Source organism: Nestor notabilis, unplaced genomic scaffold (genome assembly GCF_000696875.1).
Source record: "Nestor notabilis isolate BGI_N333 unplaced genomic scaffold, ASM69687v1 scaffold9556, whole genome shotgun sequence".
Classification (NCBI taxonomy): Eukaryota; Metazoa; Chordata; class Aves; order Psittaciformes; family Psittacidae; genus Nestor; species Nestor notabilis.
In genome coordinates this window covers 4,001-20,963 of record NW_009934249.1, presented here as the reverse complement: position 1 = coordinate 20,963, position 16,963 = coordinate 4,001, and the positions used below count along the sequence as shown (strand labels likewise).

General features: G+C 40.5%; 1 protein-coding gene across 1 annotated transcript in view; it reads right to left on the bottom strand.

Moving 5' to 3' along the window:
* LIMCH1 (LIM and calponin homology domains 1) overlaps positions 1–16,367 on the bottom strand; it is a gene marked incomplete at both ends in the record, with an annotated part of 58,316 nt that extends 41,949 nt beyond the window's left edge. The window contains 2 exons of the mRNA XM_010017232.1: positions 11,606–11,855; positions 16,172–16,367. Coding sequence (XP_010015534.1) covers positions 11,606–11,855; positions 16,172–16,367 — 446 coding nt within the window. The remainder of the gene's footprint in view (positions 1–11,605; positions 11,856–16,171) is intronic.
* Positions 16,368–16,963: the final 596 nt, after the last annotated feature.

Here is a 16,963-nt window from a genome sequence, read left to right as displayed (position 1 = left end):
GAAAGAGAGAAGCACAGCTTTCTTACCTTCTAGTTTTCTTCTCAAGTTCTTTAGCTGTGCCCTGCTTATTCTCCTGCTTTGAAAATGGCATGGGAAGGAACTGCTTAACACTGGGCCCAGGCTGTTTTAGAAAAGCTCCAGTTCTTCTAGCCAACATGTCATCTCTTTGTGGGTCTGGAAATTTCACTTTGTCTTCTGTTCTTCCGCTCTGTAGCTGAAGGATTTCTAGCTGTTCTTGGCCCTCTTCTCGTATGACTGTACTGCTCAGAGAGACAAGTGATACTGTTCCATGATAATGCTTACTAGTGCAGCCTAAAGGCTGCTCAGGCAACGTGGAGTACTGTCACTCAAAACACAGTTGCAGAGTGATGGACAACTAGACATCTTTAGCTATAGCACAGGGAGTGAGGAAACTATGTTGAACACCACACTTACGTAGGTGATTTGTTAGAAGTTGGGGGTCACATAAAAAATGTATGTGAGGAATTATTCACCTCAAAGCTGGCATAAAAGTCTGGACAAAGCATCATGGATTGCAAAAGAAATCCTCCCAAAAGATGAAAGACTGTTTTCATGCTGAACAGCAATTAACAACTGAAGTGCTTAAACATTATGAAAGAAAACAGGCTGTTTTATGTTCATAGGATACATTCTTGTAAGTAATTTCATAAAACAGAACACATGCCATGATGAATGATTAAAACACGTCTTTAAAAGCTGTGTGAAGAATGGAACAACACTGCTGACTGATCCAAGCTAACACCACACACAAACCAGGCATGAAGCTCAGAGGGATCAGCTTCTGTTCTCTGACCTTTCTGCTTCCCACTGAGTCTTCGAATCCTTCTCATGAGCTACTGCCTCCCCTTGCTGCTGCTGCAGCAGATGAGTAGCTACTGACAAGGGAGGACAAAGTATGGGAACAGGACTAGTGATACGCCTCTGAAAAGTTCCCATCCTCCTAACCAGCATATCATCTCTCTCAACGTCTGGTAGATGTTCGTCACATTCTTCCTTGGTGCTTTCCTGCTGTTTGTTCAAACCGCATGGGGTTTGCTTCTCAGAGATGGTGTCCGAAGTTGAAACAGGCGATGGCATTCTCCTGGAAGAGTCATATGTACCTGACTTGGCTACCTCACTACTGCTGAGATTGAGAGGAGAGGTGAGATAGACAAAACATTCTCAGATCAAATGAAAGGTAAGAAGAGGAGTCCTCCACCTCAGTTTGCAGATGTTTTATAAATACACAAACTTAACTGAATGAACTGCTTGCTAAAAGCATTCATTAAAAAATCTTGCTACAGCCACAGACTAAGCGATTAAAAGAAAAGCCAAAGAAACGTAAGCTCTGTTAACATGTTAACTTCCCAGAGCTGTAATTCTTCTCCATATAAATGCCAGAAACACAGAGCACTAATACACCCTGGTTTCAGCATTACATCTTCAAAAAGAAAGTAAATCCATTAGGATTTAAGAAGGTATTTTCTGAACATCAGTAAGGCCAGCAAGCCGAACAACAAATTCCTAATGTGCTGGAAGCAGGCAGAGCAAAGCCGCTGGAATTCAAGAAGCAGAAAAAGCTTGAACAACAGCTCAGACTCTGAGACACCAGTGATTTCACCGCCCATCAGAAATTTTGAGGCAAGCTCTCAGAAGACCTTTGCACAGCATTGTTTTGCATAACCCTAAACATGTTAAGGTACTGTGAAGGCGTCAGATGACTTCTGAACAAGGCCGTGCACATAAACAGCTCTTAGGTCTGTGCTGCAGTCCACCCCCATGCAGATCAGCATCTGGCAAGAACAGGTCTCATTTCCAGCTCAGCAGCACTTCATAAGCCACACCAAATACCTGAGCTCATTCTGTGGCTTAGATATTTCATCGCTGTGTTCAACAAACCCGAGACTGCCAACAGTGGTTGAAGGAGAGCTTTCAACACCAGAGTGACTCTCCACACCATCTTTCTTGCTTTCCTCTTCTGTTCTGCCCTTGGATGAAACTCTGCCAATAACGAGCTTGTCCCATTTCTGTTGATCAATCTCAGTCACTGGCCCAAAATGCACAAACTTCTGCTTGAGGCTACCAGCCTTTTTATTTGCTCTGGCTTTGCGGACAGCAAAATCATCCTGGTCTGCTGTTTTCACTGGGACTTCAGCTGATGGCACAGTGTCACTGGGACATTTGACATCTTCTTCACTAGTCAGAATGAGGAATAAAAGAATCCCCCCAACATGAGACCCCGAATAATGCAAATTAAATGCTCCTAAGGTTCTGAAGGGGTTTTATTTTTAAAATTCAAGGACAGATACAAACAGCTGTGGCATACTGAGGCCCAAATGACAGATAAAATCTCATAGAGATACTGCAGACCTGTTGGGAAAACTCTGGAAGCTCTTCCTTAGGGTAAGCAACATAGAACACAGCCCATTCCAGACTCGGTTCTTCATCCTAACAAAGCCACAGTTTCCTTATCTGTTCACACAGACCCAGGCCATGTGGAGCTGCACAACACCAGTACTACCCTTTCATGGTGGAGTTCCAGCAGCATGAGAGCACTAGCAAGGCAATTCACTCATCCTAAACCAAGGGGGCTGAGTCTTGATTTTAATAAAACACCTCAAAAGTAACAGAGAGATTACTAAGATCTTTGAGACAAGAGAATGACTGAGTTTTGATAGTTTGTATTAGAGCTAAAATGACATACAGTAACTGCATTGTTAGAAGAATGCCTAAACAGGTGGCCACCTTTAATTGGAAAATGGCACGTGCCTAAACCGGAAGGCTAGGAGTTGATATTCTTTCCTACAGGAGTCACAAATCACCTGCATATGTTATAGGCCATCTCCACAGGGAAATAGCTAAGTATAAGGGCTTTATTCTGGCTCCTTTTGCACAAATTTGGTTTACAATAAGAGCACATCTACACCATACAAGAAGGCTCCTGAAACCCCTGCTGCAGTGACAAACAGTGCTGGTGTATTTACTCAGCACTGGAGTACAATGCCATGCAGATATACTAGCTCAGGTCTCAAAAGCAGCATAGCCACATTAATGCAAAGAGATGCTGATCGTCAGGTAATACCCCTAAGGTATAACGTCCCAAGTCCTGAAGATAGCTTGGTTAGCAGCAGCATTGTGCTACTGAGTTAGTGGTGCCACTTGGACCTTTGTGCTGTTCAACTTCGAGCAGCTTCAAAGCAGGTTGAGCCACAAGACAAGAGGGACCTTTCTGACATGATATTCAGAGTGTCCACCAGGAAAGTAACCATGAAACTACTACAGTGCTCTAAATGACAGATACATTTTCATCTCATGATAGATAGCATCCCTGTACAGATTTTGTACTCCTCCTTGAAACTGAAATAGGCAAGGACTGGCTGTCATCAAGGCATTCTTCAAGTTTAAAACAACAAGCACACACATTGGATTGTGACAACCTAAACATGCTTCCCAGGGTGCCAATCCTGACCACAGGAAGAAACCATACCTGGGCTCCCCTGACAGTTTCAATCTTTTCCAGGTCTTCAAATCTGCTTTTGTTATAGAGGCATTCGCAAAAATCGCATCTTCTTGTAGCTGAGGAAGGGTGCTTCGAGATTTCTGTTTAGCCAAATCATGTCTTTCAGCATCAGGCTCTTTCACCTGCTGTTCCTCCTCTGACTCAGTCTTCTCAGTTTGCAGAAGTGGGTTTTCTTTGCTTGTCACTATTTGCCTTACTGATGCCATGTGCACCCGTCTTCTTCTAATTTAATGCACATTCCAGTTCAGCAAGAAAAGGTATTTCAAAGGAGCAATGATAAATCAGTGTCAATAGAAGAGATTCAGAGCACAAAAAGATAAAACTGAATTTGTAAGATTAGTTTTATATTAATTTTAGAAAATAAGCATTTGAAGTTGAAATCTCTCATCTATGCTACCCTGCTTATGCTCTCTTACTGCTGAGACCACTTCTTCATCTGACTTCTATTCCTAGCAAGAAAAATCTTAACATTATTACTGTAGTAAGCATTTCTGCAATAAGCTTTCTCTTAGTTACAAATATCTAATTTTCATATTATTAGCAAAGTGATTCAAGTTTCGCTCGCAAACATACTACAGAAGTTCTTTGATCTTAGAGTCGTGTCATTAGCATTAGAATATTAATATTTGGTTATGTGCTCTTCAGATGCTGTGCCAAACTAGTCATTAGAAAATGGTAATGTAATCAAATTCCAGAAACTGAAGGCACATACTGCATTACTGAAAAGAGCTACTAAATATTAAGAGAAGCTTTCTGAATACATCAGTTATTGCAGTCAAGGTCCACTGTAATGTGTAGACAGTGGTTTTATCTAGGATCACGTCTCTTCGCACAAATAGAACAAATATACTTGTTTCCTGAAGAACTGTGTCTAGGAGATACTTCTGTTCAGTGACTTCTTAAAGGTCTGTATCACTGAACAGAAGAAAGAAGAGATTTTTTAGGCTGAAACCTTGTAACCCATGCTCCACTGCCAAAAACAATGCTGTATAAGAAACATTAGGACTATGTGCAACTATGTGCAATTTAGTGCAGTATAGCAGGCATATGTATTCAGTGCCTTAACTAAAGCCTTATCTAAGTTTTATGCAGGGTATTAGAAGGGCATTAGATAAAACAAATGCATGCAAAAATATGCATTGAAAATGCTCAGTAAAAGAGATGAGATGCAGAAATATGTCTTCTAAGTTTATTCTCTGGTACTCAGGCTCATGAAGTGTCTCATGAGCTTAGATAACAGAATTGTCTAGTCAATGTTATTTACACTCACAGATAATTTATGCTCCTAGTCCTAATACTCTAACAAAAAAAAAAATACAGTTTGTAATCTACATCTCTTTTGATTGTTTGTTTCATTGTATGATAAAGCCTCTGCATTTATTTTACCCTCTAGGGTGTTTGGTTTTTTTTTTTTGTAGCCAAAACAACTTTAGTCCTACACAGCAATAAGCCATGTGAAATTAAGCATTATAATAGAAAGAAAAAGACCATGAATGCACACCTTGCATGTTCCTGCTTTTCCACCTGCAATGGCTTTTTAACGTCTTCCGGTTTACCTTTATCTTTGCTTGTATAAGGTCCAATTAAAAAGGAGTTAAATGGAACTATATGTTTGGGTTGATTCATTCTGGCTCTCCGAGTGGCAAAGTCATCCTTTTCTAAATCAGGAATTCTGCTGGATGCTTCATCTTCCGAACCAGAATCCTTCCCTTGGTAACATGTCATGAAGGGGTTGTCCTTGCGAAGGATGATGTCTGGGATGCTTCTGTTGTCTTCACATGTTGGCTTTTTACTGACACAGAGCAGAATTAAATAAAGCTCTTGATGCATCAGGGAAGGAGAGGGCAGCGGCAGCACTCATCTCCAGGTCATAAAACAAGCACAGTTACCACATATGCTCAAGGCTGCTATTAGATTGGACAAGCCTTGCTATAAACAAAACTTATCATATACAAGTAATAAATCCGCAAGGACTTCACACAAAAAAACAGCATTTAAGCTACAGCCAGAAGAACCAGTAAGAACTAGTTTAACGTACTAGATGCAGTGAATGTAGAACTGTAAATGGCCGTATTAAACTTCTTGAACACACTTCAAACAAAGAGATTTGGTGCAAATACCTGATCCCTGGCCAACACTGTTGAATCCTAAAATATCAGACATTTGGCACTTTTTCTGCTTAATGGCTCTGTTCTTTTAAAAGACCTGAGTAATCACTGAGGCTGCTTGCCCTAATATTCTTAACTGCTTTTCTTCTCACACACATCCATGCTTGATTCTTTCTCTAACTAACCTTCCCCTCCCCCCAGAATAAGCTGTCTATGCCAATGCTGACATACAGTAGCTACCATGATAGCACCAGTACCCAATGATACTGGCACGCTGGAACACACTGCCATCTGTTTTGCTCAGAAACGTAACTGATACCAACAGAGCCTTGATGTTACTGAAGATTACAATAAAAACTCTTGACAGCTGGTGCCCAGAAAGATTAAGCTTATTTTAACTTGTAACAGTCAATACTCAAGCAAACTGAAAAGACAGATGGCAAGAGCTAGGCGACTCTTACATTTAAAAGTGAAAATTGTATTTATTGATAATTTCGGAAGTTGGATGTCAAATAGTACACTGGTCCATGCAGTATTTTTGTAGGCTGCAAATACCTTGCATTTCCTTTTATATAGCGCACTTTGCTATACCAAGGGAAAAAGAGAGTATCACAAAGGATTAAGCTGACTAACATTAAGAAAGAAAATCTAAACAGCTCAGGGGTTGCTTCAAGTTTCTCTAATATTAAAAAAACCCAACCCAGTAGTGTTTTAATTAGCTGGGTTTTAAAACATTTTAAAGCTCTGCAAGCCTGCTATACACACCACTTATTTTGCTGCCTCAGCTACCCTTTCAAAGTACTGTTGAACGAAGTTGCTGGAGAAAGTTATGGGGAAGCTATAAACCATCCTCAACAGGCCAGCCTGGCTCAGGCTCAGAGGACAGAGCAGCAATATGAATCTGCCTGCCTTCACCTTGCTATGTTGCAATGCACAGTAACCTCAGTTATCAATGTGGAGAGCTTGCTCTCAAATTAGCCAAAGGTAACTTCTTCCTTGGATATCTCTGAAGGACCGAGATTTCATTTAAGGCAACAGACAAAACTGGCTGATGGTGCTCCAAAGGGAACTGCTGCTCCTCTCCCTCACAAGCATCTCTATTCGCAACACCTTCAGAAACAGCTGGAACAGATGGCTCTGAGCTGCTGTACACTTCACATACACCCTCCATCGGCTACCTTCCACTTAGAATGACAACAGTCTTCCATTACTCTTTCTTCCATAAAGGAATATGGTAATAAGTCTGTTAAGTATGTTGACTCTTGTATATATGAAAATCAACAGCCTTACAACGTCATCTTCGGGTTCAAATTTCACTGCTGAACAGGTATATTACATCACTCAATTCTAAATCACAGATTATCAAAACACAAGAGTAACTTGTCCAAATCCAATTTGCTTCTTAAACCTGCAATACAGTCAGTACAAGATGATCACCAGGGAAAGGGTCTGACTTTCCATTCATGGTGTCCTAAGACATTTTCCCCTCATCCCCCATTACAAGAATATGAAAACTTTAGGGCAAATATACTGATCTAAAGCAGATACACTGCACCTAATGTTTTTGGCACAAAGGAAAACAGTTATCTAAAAGTCGTATATGCTGGGACTTCCTCTCCCAGATAAGCCAGGGTACATACAGTTAACATAATTTTTCTCCCAGATAAGCCAGAGCACATATGATTAACTTGATTTTTTTTTCTTCTTTTTTAAATCAGACTTTACTACCAGTACCATCACCATTTTCTGAAATCTAATAATTTGGAAATAGTTTTCAGAAGCCTGGACATAATGGGCATGTATAAAATAACACAATACTCCATTAAATCTTGCTTATATTTACTTCTTAACTGAAAATCATTGAATATTTATTGAGCTGGTTAGGTTGAGGGTATTCCTTATGCTTTTAGTTTTTAAGAGCTATAACGAAGTGATTATTCAGTAAAAAATACCGTATTTTTCAACCTCATATCCACCAATCCTATTGAAGCTTGACAGCATCAAATGTAGCATTTCTGAGAAGGGTAGTTTTGGCAACAAAGAAATAGTGAGTAATAATACCCAAAAGAGCAACTATGAGTCATTGTAATGAATAACTGAAGAACTTTGAGCTTTTAGTATGTAACTAGACTTCAGCTACCAGTTTCTAGGTTAAGTATATTTTCCATAAATTTACATTTTGTTTTTAATGGAATTGGAGATGAGCTGTGATGTTTTGGGGTCTCCTGAATCAGTTTGTGATGTTCTTGAAAATGTTTTTAAGGCAAATTTACCATAGATATAGCAAAGACTGTAGATCTGAAGCTTGCAATGGACCAGAATTCCCAGCAAATTTGCAAATAGTTCTTGTACACCCAGCTCCAGCCCCTGCAGAAACAGCACCCAGGTCTATGCTGGTACAGCAGGTGTCAAGACTGTGGGCGTTTGCACTCCCTTTAAGCAGGGTCTCACACAGGCCTGTGGATCCTTATATAGCATTTTAAAACAATAAAAGGGTTTTGCATGCTTATGCACTGTCAAGAAATCCATGTTTCTTCTGCAACGAACATGCCAAAAATGTTTGCTCACATTTCTCTCTTACATCCTCCTCTCCATCATCTATTAAGACACACCTGATTATCCTCTTTTTAGAGAGTCTCCATGAATCTGATCCTTACCTTTCAGATACCACAGCGTAAATAAGAGACAGATGCAGACAATAAGCAAGCAAGGAGGATCACACGTCAATAAAACAACATGCTATAAAGAGACAATATGCTCCTTTGGGAAAGGAGAATGCTTTTTGGCATGCAATTGTATAGCGTCTAGTTTAATCAAGCCTTTTCCCGGAACATGCTACATCAATGGAGATAAGTACTTAGATTCCAAGCAAAAAATACATTTGCATACAAGTTCAAATCCTTCCTGTGCCACACCCAGAAAGGTCCCCTACTGAGTTTCAGCTTTAGGAACAATTAGATGCCTTGTAGAACTCAAAGGCACAGTAGGTGTCCTCCAGAGGTCAATATGTTGAGAGGAAACACCCTGTAAACAACTCAGAGGAACTGGAATTAAACTGACAACCTCAGGTAAAATAAGAGGCTTCTATCATAGAGAGATGAAGGAATAAGAAGGGTGAAGGAAAAGAACAATCAGAATTCAGAAATCAGATGGAATAAGAATTGCTCAGTGCCGATAGTGCACGGAAATTTGAACTTGATGTCAAGAAGAAGAGAGAAAATGGAGGGGTTCAAAGAACAAGGAATGACAATGAGACATTAAGAAAGATGATTAAATGGCTCCCTTGCATCTTAAAGTGTCACTACTAAATTCTTCCCTTCTCTTCACCCACCATTCTTACACTTACACATACAAATAATTTCCCTAACAGACCTCTGACCCCAGTGCCTTTTCTGCTGTGTTTTCCAACAATCCCCAGGAGCAGGCTCCTACTTCACTATGGTGAAGCTTAGGCTGCAAAGCTCTGCTCTTTGACCCTCAGCTGGAGCAGAAAAACAGCAGCTCTTCCTTTCTCCATGTGCCAGATTCCACATGATGCTTCCATTGAGAGCCAGGAAGGAAAATGGCTTATTTCCCCTCCCTTCTCCTTCTGCCCTGTCAGGACAACAGGCTGTGCAAGGAAAGAGGAGAACCAATTTCCTGCCAAAGAACCACACATCTGATCACATGTGCTCTTTTTGTGGAAATCAAGCCAGTGGATCAAGCACGGAGTTGGAAAGGGGACTCTCAATGCGGTGGGCATTCTCCAAATGCAAATGCAAACAGCACTATTTGTTGTGCACTGCACAACACCAGCTATTACTACATTACTACCTAATGTGTACCAAGGCTAATACTACAGCCTTGGACTCAGAACAGGATTATGCTAATACTCTACCAGTTTCTGGATTCCTGATTGAGCCTGAAGGACTCTTCTATGACAGATAGTAGTTCTTTATTAGTATCCAGCTTTGTTAAAGAAGTACCCCACAACCATATACAAACACTGGTTCATAACAGCTTGACTGCAATGAAGCAAACCTGAGAAGAGGACACCTGTATATGGCTGCAGACAAGCTTCACTGTGTCTAAAAACAAGCTCTATCACATAAGAGCTGTACTTTTTACTACTTCATTTCAAAGTCCAGACTATAGATCAGCACCTGCTAAACTACTCACTGTCCAGAAATTCACCCTACAATCCGAAATAAAATGTTTTGGCCAGGAAGAGATTTAAGACTTCCCCCTTACCCAAACCACTTTGATCATTTATAAGAGCCTAGTCTTCTGACATGTTCGTTAAAACTCTGCTTTGCAGGCCATCCCCATGAGAAAAATGAGATTTGTCATGAGGATCTGATATCAGATGATGGAAAGGCACAGGCCTTCATTCAGCTCTTGAGTTAAAGAACGGGAAATAATGAAATTGAACAACATCCAAAAATAAGTAACACAGCTAATAAGTGAATAACTACTGATATTCCATGCCAAAGTCAGTCAAATTATGATTGCTGAACTATGCCTCCATGCTTTAACTGGTACATGTGTTAACAAGCACTTTACTTTTATAGTTCCTGCCATTAAAAATAAATGCATCATTTATTAACACAGCTAAAATTATTAACCACCTAAAAAGTGTAGTTCAGTAAACTAAGCCATCCCATTGGCAACAAATGATGTAAGTTTCAAAACTTTGCCTAAACAAGACATTTTTAATGTACATTTATATGTATTTTTTTACTAAATGCAAGAAAGATAAGTGGAAGGTGACAAGTTGTCTGTGTAGTAGTGTTCTTGGAGTCTGTTTACATTATGCTTGTAAGACGATACAATTCCTCAGCACAAATGCAGTTAGCATCATACAACTCTGCAATCCACAGCTGCCACATCACAAGCCTTTTCAGACCAAGACCTTCACTAGTAATTGTGAGTGCTTAGCAGACTGGGTTTTTGTTAGGAGAAGTGAAATCACAGCAGATCAAGGAAATGCACATTTCAGCCAATCCTAAAAATGTGAAGCGTGCACAATTTCCCACACCGCTGGGCTAACCTGCCGTAGCGCTGGGCTGCTGACATGACCGTAATGCCAGCTTGCTCGAGTCTTCTTAACTTTTTGATCTCTTCTGCATCTTTTCCCTTGGATACTGATGTTTCTTTTGCACTACATGAAGGAGACTGGTCTATGGAGTTTCCTTCATTTTGATTCAAACCTACTTGGCCGTTAAGGGAGCTTGCCTCAGGAGCCATGGAGCCCACTTTCTCCTTTTCACACAGTCCTGATGTTTCACTCTGTTCTTCTTCTATGGTTTCAGGGTGGGGTTTGCTATTGAATTATACAAGGTTGTTTATTGTATGCTGTGCCTAGAACACATACACTTATTTATTATAAGCATATTTTGTTGATATCAAGACACCAAGTGATATTCTGATAAATGATGTGGGAACAGAATTATGCTCTTTAACAGAAATTGCTTCTTAGGCCAAATCAGAGAGTGAAGTATCAGTTGAAAAAACCAGCATGCAGAAATACGTAGTCACAGCAATACGAACTGTACTGGTGTATAGAATACAACATAAAAATAAATTGATTAAAAAAAGAAACCAGAGCAAAAATGTTACCTATTTTGGTTGAATACATCACATGTTACTTACAAGTATTGTTTGTCAATGAGTAACTGTCTTGAGAACTGAGGCAGATCATCCAGAACATATCTATCCAGCCCTGGGTTTGAGTCAACATCCATGGTATTTACATTAACCAACATCTTTGTCAAACACAAGCTATACATTGCATTGTATGGTAAATAATGACATCAAGACAATGATTTTCCATTTTCTGCTTTTCTACCACCTTCATCAATTGCTACAAACAATTTATCAGTACCATCTCAGCAAGAGACTTATCACAGCTTCATATGGCTTATGAAAAGAATGAAAATTAGGCAAGTGGTAAAGCATCATCACTGAGGAAGGGAGAAGTTGAACAGGCTGGTCTTACCTGAAAGGTCTGTCTCCTAGTGGGGAAGTTGCCGTGCTCCAGCTCTTTCGGTACTCTTCCCGTTCAGCTTTCTTTTTCCGAAGTGGAGCAGGTACATAGAAAGTCTGATTACTCTTGTTCGGGAGGTACTGGTTAAACGGCACAGCTGATTTAGGTTCACCGTGTGAGGTCCGCCTCGCCAACATATCATCTTTTTTCACATCCGGCATCTTTCTGTGTGGCAGGTCGGGTTCCGAGTCACTTCCTCTCCCTAGTGAGAAAGGAGAAAAAAATTCCCTCTTCTTTTCACTTTCATCCATTTAAAAAAAATAATTATAAATCACGAAAGACATCACCAAAAAATTACATTTAGCATGTGAGCACCAAGAAATGAGGCCACTTTTACCTGTATTTGCATTTTAAAATCAGTGACTGAAGGTAGTAGCCATAATATCTACATGGAAAGTAAACTTTTTTCCCATCAACCCTTATATTCTTCCCCTGAAAAACTCATCTTTACCCATAGGTCAGATAAAAAACCTCAGGGTCAGATTAAGCCTGATTTACCAGTCACACAGGACAGCTACAGAAGCTCACCTGACTAAAGCCGAAATGACTCCTAGTTGTACCTACAGGTTTGACCTCATTCACTCTCTTGAACCTAGACTTACATATGCATAGCATATGCTCAATCAAAAAAGGGCTGCATGCCATATATTTACAGAATGACAGGAATCTGGATATTTCTACACATACATATTAATGTCAATTTGAATGCACACAGCATCAGATTTTGATCAAAGACAGTTATTCACTGACTTTGATCAAAATCTGAGGACAAGCATCAGCTGCTATAAACTATAAAACTCTCTCCAGTCTCATTGGTTTCTTGGTCAATCAGTCTAGCACACTGCAAAATAGACAGAGGGACTTGATCCTCAGATGGAAAGGTGCAAGAAGAGAGAGAAGGGGTCTTGGGATTTAGAGGTTAGATCAGGATCACAAAGACTGAAGAATACTCACTGGCAAAGAAAAGAAATAAAGCGAGAGAGGAAAATGAGAGTTACACAGAATACGATCAACGGAGCTGAGTGACTACTTTATTCTGTTCAAAATGTTTGTCCAAAGCCTCTTGATATTTACAACTCATTTTGGTTGGGTTGGACTTTTCCAACTTGAAAACAAAACTCCCAGTGGTAGAATACCTTAAAGAGCATTTGCAGTGGAACTGCCCTCATAGGCATTTTGGAAGGCACTTCATAGACATTCACTAGATTCCCTGAACCACCATGAGCCTTTTCAAGTAATTCACAAAGAAACTATGTAAATAGTTCTCTCCCAGCAGTATAACATCACCACAGGTCCTGGTCTGATGAGTGAAATGGAGCCATTTCTCCCACCAGTATTCAAATCTGCTCCCAGCTTTGGAGCACTGGATGCCTCTGGCCCTTGGCCCCTTTGCAACACTTGCATATGCAATAGCTGTTCCCCTTTCTGGGGAAGCCACCCAGGTTGTGTCCTCTTGTTAATTCACCACACTAGTAAATTACTAGCTAATTCACTGAGCTACCTAATGAACAACTGAAAACAATGAAATCATAAAAATCACAAGTAGCGTGTGTGTATAATTCAAAGTGGGGGAAGGAAAAGAGGTCTAAATATGCTAGGAATGTTATTTGCAAAGAGCTTTTGCAGCAGATTGAGCTATTCTATGTTTGCTTGGAGAGAGATGAAGAAGGGTGAAAGGGAACAGCAAGAAAAGACAAGACACAATGGAAATGAGCTAGTTAGACAAAAACCACAATGCACTTTTTGCCAGTAATCTTTTGCTTAAGCAATTTTTGTTAACAGCATATGATAAGTAGCACCATGACTGGTAACTGGAGTCTACGTCTAAACAAAAAGTGGAGACATAACCCCAGAATCACAGATGCCTGAGGATAGCTGAGGTTTGAAGAGGTGTAGTATCATTAGAGTGAACAGGGCCACAGAGTAGCCAAGAGAAAATAAAGATCCCTTACTGTTACTTGCAAATCTGCTTGCTTTTGGCTTTGTCCTGCTCTTTAGTTTTGTATCACATGAAAACCAGTCTTGAACCAGTAGACAGAAATGCTGGAATAGATAACCACAGCAGCAGAACAGATTCCTCTCCTTTATTACTGATGTATCTACCAGCATCAAGTTGAGTACTTCAAAGTCAACTTCTTTATTTATTCATATTTTACTAGTGAAATTATTTTCCACTCAAATTTGCAAAAAGCACTTGAATCCAAAGTACTGAATGGAAGATGCAACCGTGCTCTATATTTACCTTTGTTTTTCTGCTCTTCTAAGTAGAAGAAGCACCAGCTGCCAGTTTCCACAACCTGTAACAAGCAGTTACACACTACAGACATGCACAGATCCTGCATACAAGGATCCATGTACAACTGCTGGCCAAGCAGAGGATTTTATTCATTCCTGAGTACATTAGCAACTTAACGGGCAGGTCAGTCTGCAATTCTACTGTGCTTTAAACAAACTGTTCTGCTTACCACTGGCTTTGTTTCCTTTTTGCTAAGGGACACCAGAGCAGTTCCCAAACAGTGGGGTTAATCACAGATACATTTGTGAAGGTAATATTACTTATTACTTCCATCTAAACTAATCATCATCTTAGGATCACTTAAATCATCCTCACTCCTTTATTATTTTTTTCCTTCTAGGATAGGAAGGAATCATAGTTTTATTTCACTATCATATGATTGGGTTTATAAAGCTCCTGTCTGAAAGAAGAGAGGAGTAATGCAAGCAGAACCTTTTCCTCTATCCAGCCTTTCATATACATTATTAAAAACTACATGCAGCTGAGTGAAACACTGGCCTGATGGGGCCACAGAAAAGTTTTGACAGAAAAAAGGTCAGCCAAGCTACACCTCACCTGCAACTCTTAGAGGAGACAGCTGTGAAGTTATGGCAACAGCAAGCAGGGAAAATAGGATGCGTTAGAAAGGGCTGGCTGTCAAAGTCATACGTGCACACACATCTGCATGCACGCTGGGTCTTGGATATGTTTAAAAGACTAATTTTTAAGAAAAATCTTTGTATGCTTGCTTCTTATTTTGTGTTTGTTATGGACTCAAGAATGTGACAAGATAGTATGCCTTAGCTGTGGCAACCAACCAACCACAAAACCTTACTAAAATCTGCTGATAGGGCAATAGGTGTATTAGGAAGCAGCTACAGGACGTATGTAACTGGCTGCCCACCAGCTCCAAATAGACAGCGACACTGGACACTCCTTGATCACCCAGAATGGAGCAACACTTCTTAATTAGGACATGTGAGGTGTTCCTATTTGCCAACACCACACTTCGTCTCATTTGGGAAGGCAGAAAAATGTTTCACACACTAGAGACCGTGCTCTGCTCAGTGCCTGAGGGGACACAAGGCTGCTTCAGGGAATCAGCCCCAGTAGCTGGTTCTGGATGGTCAACCAGCAACAGCCCCAGTACCACAGGCCACTGAAAAGAGCAGAGCAGATCTTAGCCCTACTTTCACCACAGCTCACTCTTAATTCAGCTGTGATACCTGACAGCTTTGCAGTTTTAAGGAGTTCCGCATCACCTCAGGAAATCTCTCATGTGTTCGGTTATGATTAGCACTAGTTTCTTTAACACTGCCAAAAGCAGTAAGAACATCTGGTTCCTACAAAAAAGTCTTTCTGCCCTTCCTATTTTTTTATTAAATAAATAACGTTACAAAGCAGAAGTGATTCATGTGTGGAATGAAACTTCTGATGATGATGAAGTACGACTGATTCATCCATTCATCAAGAATGTAACCATGCAGAGAGCCTCAATCAAGCATCCATTTGTTCTGAACTAGAATTCTGATCCCAGCAGGTAACCTGAGTGCATGCTCCACACCTACCCCTAGCAAATACCCCCTCATCCAGCACGGTGAGTTTAAAAGCCTCTGGAAGACTCTGGGAATCAGACAAGAAAGGCAGAGAAGGAGCACCCCTTCTGTAAGCTTAGAGCTGCATGTCTTCACTCAAAGGTGTGCAAAGATGGCCACAGCTCTGACGCTGGGAGCTATTAATGTACACAGTTTTCTAAATACCATGAAAACAAATCGGGTATTTGGTAAAATGTTGTACATCAGAATTCAAAACTCTGTAAAGTATCAGGCGTTTCCAAGATATTTCTGTGTAATTTTTCTGCCTGTGGTTTATTTACGCAAACAATTTATTCATTTCAATATTTCCCTTGTTTTGAGTTCTATTTCTTGCTCCAGATTAGTCTGTAAGTTAAAATGAGTCTGCGTAACATCCTCTTACACCGTAACCCAGAGAAGCGCTCTTCTCATCACAAAATTATACTGCAATGACATAACTCATTTTCTAACGTTACACTATCCTGAGACAGACTTCAAGTAAGCTGTTGGAAAGTCATCTAAACCTCAGGGAGCATTTACAGAGAATTTCACCCACCAGACCAGCATGATTCAGAGGCTGTGTCCAGCTTCTGAATGGTACATTTGCTCCAGATATGTTACTTCTATATCACAATGTTATGCATGTGCTGCACTGTGACCGGTACTTACCATCACTGCTCCCTCTGAGCACTACATCTGGAGACGGTGTCTGCTGTGAGCGGGAGCCAAAGGAGTCCAGACTGTCAAAGGAATCATCTCTGCCGTGGCGAGGTGGGGAGAGGGAATCGCTGCGTTCGGAGTCCCAGCAGTCTATATAGCCGCTGTCACGAATGCTGCGCTTCGGGCTCTCAATATCCTCTGTTTCCTACAGGGACGCACAGCAGGTACCTCTTCATATAGAAGCCACTGACATACCCGTGAGATCCATTACACATCAGACAACAAAGTATTTTCCCAAATACTAAAAATATCCTCCCCCAAAAAAGGATTTCCTTACTTTCTTCCCCTTCAGAACAAAAGTGCAAGCTTGCAATAAACCCCAATTTTATGCTGATTAAGAGAAAACTCCAACTTGTTAAGATTAGTAGAATGACCTGAGAAAAAGTTGCAATAGGCGAGTTAATAAAGTGATCAAAACTAAAAGTAACCTGAAACTTGACTTGCCGTCCATAGTCCATAGCACAGGCAAAGGCACTACAGTTTTAACATTGTGCTTGCATCAGGTTTAAGTCTGCTGCTTTCCAAAAGATCCCCCCTCCCCTTGCCCATCCATTGTATCTGGCTGGGACACCAGCAGACAGCATTTGTTGTTGCTGCTTCAGCTCGGCAAAATAATGAAGCAGTGTGCCCCAGCCTCCCTCTACCTTGAAGAGAAATTCCTGTTATGAAAGAGGGATGTCTTTCTCAAGCAATCAGCAATGAAAAATATGCAAAATGCTTTTCCTGATGCCTCAGAAGAAT